Genomic DNA, 7444 nt, shown 5'->3' on the forward strand with positions numbered 1-7444 from the left:
GTGCAATTTTAACACACAAGGCTAAGGGGAATGTTTTACGCGCGTGACACCTATAGCACATAATTTATTTTCGGTAGAACAAACTTGAAGGTGGTGTTAAATAAAAAGTCGAAAATGAGAAACTCGCACCTTGACTGTTAACAAAGAGTTATTTATTAACTCTTTGTATATCAAAAAAGAAAAAAAAATATTGTAACCATGGTAACTTTACATTTTTAATGATTTGAAAGTGTTATTTGTTTGAAATTCATGGTGCCACCAGCAAAGGCAACATTCACAATCCCTTCCTAACTCCGTGAAATTGGCAAGATTTCAGAACAAACAGAATGATTGTTCAAACGGAGTTTGCATCTAAATACTAAGCAAATGTAAAATAATGCGCTGCTATAAAGTTTTGGACTGGCACTAGTCTATATATCAGACCACCTTAAACACATAAATTCTGACATATTGGCCCATTTTCCACTGTTCCTGCAGTCAGAATTTTTTTTAGCATACCCTATTTTCAATCCTTATACATACGTCTGGGGAAAAACATGCTTTTGCCCACTGTGTCCACAAAACTTCACTAACAGACCAGACTAATATAAATGATGTGGATCATCATCATAACGCATCCTCGCTCAGTGGCGTAATGAGCCAAAAGTTTTGAGGGGGCCAGATATGGCGTATCGGGCTCTATTTTTTTCTTAATTGCGAGCGAGCAAAAATTCGAAATATTTTATTACAAATTTCAATTTTGCGATGGATTTTATCAAAATAGTATTTTTTTTTTTTTTGGGGGGGGGGTCGTTAACAATTTATTGGTCCATGGCCCAACCCCCCCTCCCTCTGTACGACAGTGTCCTCTTTTTCTCCCCTTCCTTCTTTATAATATTCTTTGAACTGTACCCCCTATCACTGGCGGATCCACGGGGGGAAGGGGGCACAGCCAGCTCGCCCCCCCCCCCGCCCCTTCGAGAGGCACAATTAAAATTTGTAATGTCAAAATGTCGTTAAAACACAAGTGTGCCCCCCCCCCTCCCTAGCTTTTGAAAGTGAGGACTTTTTTTTTTGCTTGTCAAATTTTCCCTCGGGGAAAATGTGCCCCCTTTGGAACATCCTGGATCCGCCCCTGCCCCCACTCTCTTTCCCCTCTTCCTCTCTGTCTATAACCCCTCGATCTCTTTCTATCTTCCTCCCTCCCTCTCCCTCTTTTCTCTTCTCCAAGTTTTTTCCCTTTTCTTATATCTCTCAGCAACTGAAACTAAACTTTAAGATTCGATCATCAATTTAGTGCACAATCGTCATATTACATCAGGATGTAGAACTCATTGTGTTTTTGCGTATGTTAGATCAAACATACCACTCGTCTTCAGAAAGCAGTGACAGCGTTGCAGGATTCTTATAATCCTATTTGTCGCTTAAATTGGTAAGTTTTTTTACTATGACAATATCGATCTTTGAATCAGTAAGATTGTTTTACTGATTTAATCATGGATTTATACCCATGTTTTTAATGAAACTTTAGTGCAGGAACAAGTTGTGAATGATATCGCGTTAACGATTTGGAACTATTCGTATCCGATCTTGTCGGTATATTATATTTGGCTCATTGCCATATGCATATTCACTTGAACAACTAAATATCGGTACTTGTATAACGTTTTTCACTCTCTAATTTCTTTAGAATGCAATTCGAGTCCAATCTTAAATGAGATTGAAAATAGTGATAATAATATACAAAATTTAAAAAGCGCTTTATACGGACGTTTCAAAGCGCGAAGAAAGAAAAAAAAGAAGACTACGGCCCGTATTCTGAAGTCGGGTTTAACTTAAACTCAGGTTTAAAGTTGTGGTTTAAGTATGGGAAGCCAAACGTATCAAAATTTTTATTAAGTTGTATGTTTCTTATGTTTACTGTGCTCTTTCCTGATTCATCGATGGTGAAGACAATCATCTATTTATACTTCCTACACAATTATGACTGATTTGACAGCCGAATGGGCTGAAGTATGATATCTCTACTGTTAGTGATTATGTAACAATTGGCTGTCCATACTTAAACCACAACTTTAAACCTGAGTTTAAGTTAAACCCGACTTCAGAATACGGGCCATTACGTACAAGATATCTCAGTAAAAGAACAACAAAGAAACTGAAAGTGAAAACGTCATTATGAAAATTAATTATACATACGAATATAGAGATAATCGGCGAATATACAACTATACGGGTCGATAATCATGTGAGTAAATTCAAATAATCCTTATGACTAAGTAGATAATCCGACTTTAAAAAAAAATCCCAATCTGATAGACTTAAAAGTCTTTTTTTTTCAATCTATATTTTAAAAGGTCCGCAACCACAATGCTTGTTATTGCTTTTCGAACAATAATAAAACATAAATGTAACATCATTGTTCATTACTAAATCCTTATATAACATAATAGAAATGTTTTTGTTAGTGTGAAGGTAGGTGGATTTATTCATTGGGTTACCTATCAGTTCACACCCTCATTGTCAGACCTCGAAACACATCCGTTTCTTGCTATGCATTGTTGTTCAGTTTCTAAATTATGACTATTCTTTCTATAACAAATATACGAAATACAAATTCAATTTTTATTGTTTCAGTTGAATCCGTTTACCACGGTATATTAGTATACCTTTGCATCAAAACAAATCCTTCCGTAAGTTCCGTTGATTCTGGTTCCACAGCATATACACAGTATATACAGTAGTATCACGAGTATGTAAATGTGTTAAGTTTAATCTAGAATTGCTTTTTTTCAGAGCTCCATAACTTAATAGAACCCTGGCGTGAATTCATTTATTTTCACTATAATCAAGAATATAATTATTTTATTTAAGGTATTTTATTGTCATTATTGTTTTTTCTGTTATTTCAGCCCAACATTACCGGATAACCCAGCACCATCAGTCGTGAAGATAATCTCGTTGTATTAATCAGTTTCCTCCGAAACATCAATTCTGGCAAAAATGGCAAGGTGCGTCAAAACACATTGCTTAAAATTTTTAAAGTGCCTCGTGATCATTCTACCCTTGTACGTCTGTAATGCTAATGCATGTCAACAAAATTGCACTTGTTCACCAACAGTATACATTGACTCAGAATACAGGAGCAGTTGTGTCTGTTCTGAAAATGGGATCATTCCTGAAAACATACTCCAGAATAGTAGGATACTAGAACTTCGTTACTCTCAGCCAATCGTTCTCAGGGCTGGAAACGTTCAAAAATTTAACCAGCTGATTCGTTTGAATATATCGGGCATGCAGTTTGTCAAACCTGGTGGATTTCAAGGGCTAGAAACGCTAAAAAGGTTGGTGTTGTATGATAATTCCATGCGTGTTCTAGAAATGAACGTGTTCTGTAATCTACAGAACTTGACAAACCTTGAGCTTGAAGGTAGGCCTACAAATAAGAATAAACTCCATGCTCTCGAGAATGGGACGTTCCTCGGTTTAAGAAATTTAAAGCATCTTTACCTGAAGAGCAATGCCTTAGCGGACATTAGCGAAGAATATTTTCGCGATCTTGAAAGCTTGGATTATCTTGATTGTTCAGATAACCTACTGGTTCAAGTTAAAGCGTGTACCTTTATCCATGCACCACTGTTAACGAAATTAAATCTGTCCAAGAATATCATAAGAGAAGTTCATCAACACGCATTTGCGGGTTTGACGAAATTGGACACACTGATTTTAGATGGGAACATGATCAAAGGAATGCCTCAGCCCTTGTTTTCCATTGGATCCCTTGAGGAATTTCAAGCTCATCGGGACTTTCTGATGATTAAACTTGACGATAACCCACTGAGATGCGACTGCCATCTGAATTGGTTATCATCGTGGCTAGAAAGTTCTTCCTGCGTAGGAAGTTGTAAAACACCTGATAATCTACATGGCCAACTTCTTGAACCGGTTTACAGAGACGGTCTTCCTCAGTGTCAACCTAACAACACGGTCCAGACAGTGGAGCCGGGAAAGCAATTGGAACTGACATGTTCCTTCACTGGTGCCTCCTGGAAGACCCCTGATCGACGTCACTTCCGGGAGCATGGTGATTGCGGTGATCCGTTCTGCTTGACCAACAGAGATTCTTTGGTCATCTGGAGGACAACCCCTGAGCTATCTGGTAAATACACCTGCCTTTCTTCGGATGGTACCCAGGCGTTATACTACCAGGTTCATGTGAGCGACACAAACTCATTTACTATCGCGGTGGTTGCTGGTATTGCAGCAAGTGCATTTTTGCTCATAGTCCTGATCACTGTTGCTGGGTTTAAACTAAGTTCGCGTGGAAATGTCAGCACAAGAGTTGCAGGAAACTCGCCTCCAGGAACCCCAACTCCAAGTAGTAACCGACCTGACAGCATCAGAGGCAATGATGATCGTGTCTTTCTTCTCAATGTAGAAAGGGATCGAGACTCCTCTCTATTATTGAATGAGACGGCAAACTACCGTGCGATTTTTAAGAAAGACTCGTCGTTCGACAAGAAAAATATTAACATCTATAACAGCACATCGACTTGAAAATTAAATCGGCTGCATTATGCCCATTTTGTTGGCAACTTTTGATTGAGCTAGTGGACAGTCCATTCGGTGGATTCTCATTCCCGTGTGACGTTAAATTTATGATGAAATGAACCGTTCATGGTAACTTTACCAGAGCAACCTTGATTTAATTAAAAGGTGACGACGGTTGCTTTTATCGTAGTTATAATGATAGCAGAGTTTATAGAAGTCATGTAGTTTACTTACATCAGTTTGATGAAAAAAAAATGGATTAGGATTTCTGTTAAAATTAGATGTCAGAATAATTTGAGGTCTATCATTACTCACCAACATCATTTCCATAGTGTTATATTGAAAGGAATTAAATCTACATACACCGGAGGGGCCGAGAAAAGGGGTGAACATTCATAAGATCTAAAGTTGATTGTCATTTTGAACGTTTATGTACGTTATTAATGAAAAAAGTGGGAGCTGAAGCACCCATACTCCTCGTTCTAAAGCCCCTGCACTACACTGTAACAAAATATTTGAAATTACTCAGTAAAATTGAGGCAAAAAATGCCTTGATTTTTCAAGAATTTATAAGTTTGGCAGTTTTAAGTAAAATTTACTCATTTTCTTTGCATCCATTTTACTCGAGTATCACTGAATTTTTTTTTAAATGGGGGAGTGGACTTTCGTGATTCAAAAGTCCGCTCCCCATCGTCATAATTTCAGTGGCTTCATTTTCATCTTAGACATATTTTATCCAAATTCAGTTCAATTCAATTCAATCATGGTTTATTTCATGTTACACAGCTAAAAGGCTGAAATTAGCATGTATACAATAAAATGTTTACAATTCATTCCTGGGTAATAGCAACAATTTCACAGGTACATGTAAGGATGTGTGATGTACATAGATGATAAATAATGTAAAATAGCAAGTGTAAATAAGAATTCATTAAATAAACTGAGATGGAATGAAAAAAAAAACTATATAAATAAATACAACATCAAAATGTGATATTAGACAATTAAAAATTAAAATAGTAATTTGATTGAAGTGGAGACTAAAACAATGACAAAAATTTGAGTTGTTTTTAAGACTATGAAAGTGAAATTTATTCAGAATTTAGTAAATCTATGAAATATGGTATTGCAATTTTTCTAAAACGATCTGTTTTGCATTTCATCTGAGCAAAGTTTGGAACACTTCTTAATGAGATTGAGACATTTTTCTTTTTCGGTAGCCAGTTATTACAGTGGGTTTTTTTTAAAGAGATTTAGCAAGGTCAATACACAGATTTTCTTGTCTCCTTTCTAGACATTCTAATCCACATTTTGTTAGTGCATTTTCATAGTCTATAATCTGAACCAAGAATTATTTTGCAAACTCTTTTCTGTATTTTCCAAGTCCGTAACATGTTTAGAAGTTTGTGCTACGTTGAATACCGGTACACAATACTCCAATATTGGACGAATACATGTATATCCAATGTAAATTTGAACAAAGTCTCAGTGACATAGGGAGTTTGAATGGTCTGACAAGTCTGAACATAATTATACAATGTTTTGTTGCACCTTTTATAATATCTGAAATTCGTGTATCCCATTTTAAGTTTGACTGAATATAAACACCAAGTATTTTAACAGTATATGTATATTGCAGAGAAGTGTCAGGTAATGGTGGATTTTTAGAAAAAGTAACTCTGATTATTATTGCATTTATTCGGATTTGAATTCATATGATTATCAGATGACCAGGTAACAAGTGCACTTAGATGACAGTGTAATACAGAAGGAGTTTGTATTGAACGATTTTCAACTATAAGATCGTCAACATATTTAAAGTTCAGTGAAGATTCATTCTGACATGCATCATTAAACATGATCCAAAATAATATCTGGCCTAATTTTGTGCCTTGAGGCACTCCAGCATGATGTGTGATATACGAAGACAATACGCCCTAATGATTGCGAACGATTTTCTAAAAAACTACACTGTAAAAAAATATTGGGTAAAACTTTTTACCACCACGAGGGTAATTATGACTTTGTGTCCAACCAATTTTGAGCAGTATTTTACCCTATGCGGGAAACATATTGTCCAGTAAGGTTAAAAAATAAGCAGCAATTACTTGAAAATTTGCAAAATTTTCATCAAACTGGATAAATAAAAATGCCCAATATTGGTTGGACATATAATTACCCTCATGGAGCACTTTTACCCAAATATTTTTAGAGTGTAACTATCCACTCAATAATTGTACTAGGTCTTACGTTATATTCATTTTTTTTAATCATTATATTGTGGTCAAGTCTATCGAAGGCTTTGGAAAAGTCTGTGCAAACAATAGTATAGATATTGATTTAGATTGTTCACTGTTGTTCAATACACAATGCAATAATTTTACCAAATACTAAATAATGAGTGGTTGATAGACCTTGCCTGTTTCCGAATATGAATGTCAATATTAGACATTCATCAGTATTACACTTTATGCATTGCTCCTTACCTGTACATGATAGGTACTCAGAAGCGGATCTAGAGGGGGGGTTGGGGGGGTTGCAACCCCCCCCCCCAAAAAAAAAAAAAAAAATCCGGGGACCATTTTTTTAAATCTTATCTTTTTTTTTTAACTTGTAATTTTATTTTATTCTATTTCTATGTATTTATTTCATTTATTATTATTATTACCAAAAAGAGTGGTGTTTTAGATGCAAGAAAACGCCATTTTCACACACAGATTTTCAAAAATTTTCCCTACTGTGGGAGGGGGGACACCCCCCTCCCACACCCTCCCCCTCGCTCGCTCCGCTCGCTTGGACTCGGTCGCTACGCTCCCTCGCATACCACCCCAACCCCCCTTTATAAAAAGCTGGATCCGCCCCTGCGGTACTTACATTAATAATTATACGCGACCGGTTCATCCTAACAAATAAA

General features: G+C 36.3%; 1 protein-coding gene across 1 annotated transcript; it reads left to right on the forward strand.

The window, feature by feature from the left end:
• The first annotated feature begins 1279 nt into the window (after window positions 1–1279).
• Window positions 1280–7083, forward strand: LOC129259991 (slit homolog 3 protein-like). The gene is made up of 2 exons (XM_054898095.2): window positions 1280–1411; window positions 2892–7083. The coding sequence occupies exon 2, from the start codon at window positions 2983–2985 to the stop codon at window positions 4534–4536; it is 1554 nt and encodes a 517-aa protein (XP_054754070.2). The 5' UTR covers window positions 1280–1411; window positions 2892–2982; the 3' UTR covers window positions 4537–7083.
• Window positions 7084–7444: the final 361 nt, after the last annotated feature.

Source organism: Lytechinus pictus, unplaced genomic scaffold (assembly GCF_037042905.1).
Source record: "Lytechinus pictus isolate F3 Inbred unplaced genomic scaffold, Lp3.0 scaffold_19, whole genome shotgun sequence".
Lineage (NCBI taxonomy): Eukaryota > Metazoa > Echinodermata > Echinoidea > Temnopleuroida > Toxopneustidae > Lytechinus > Lytechinus pictus.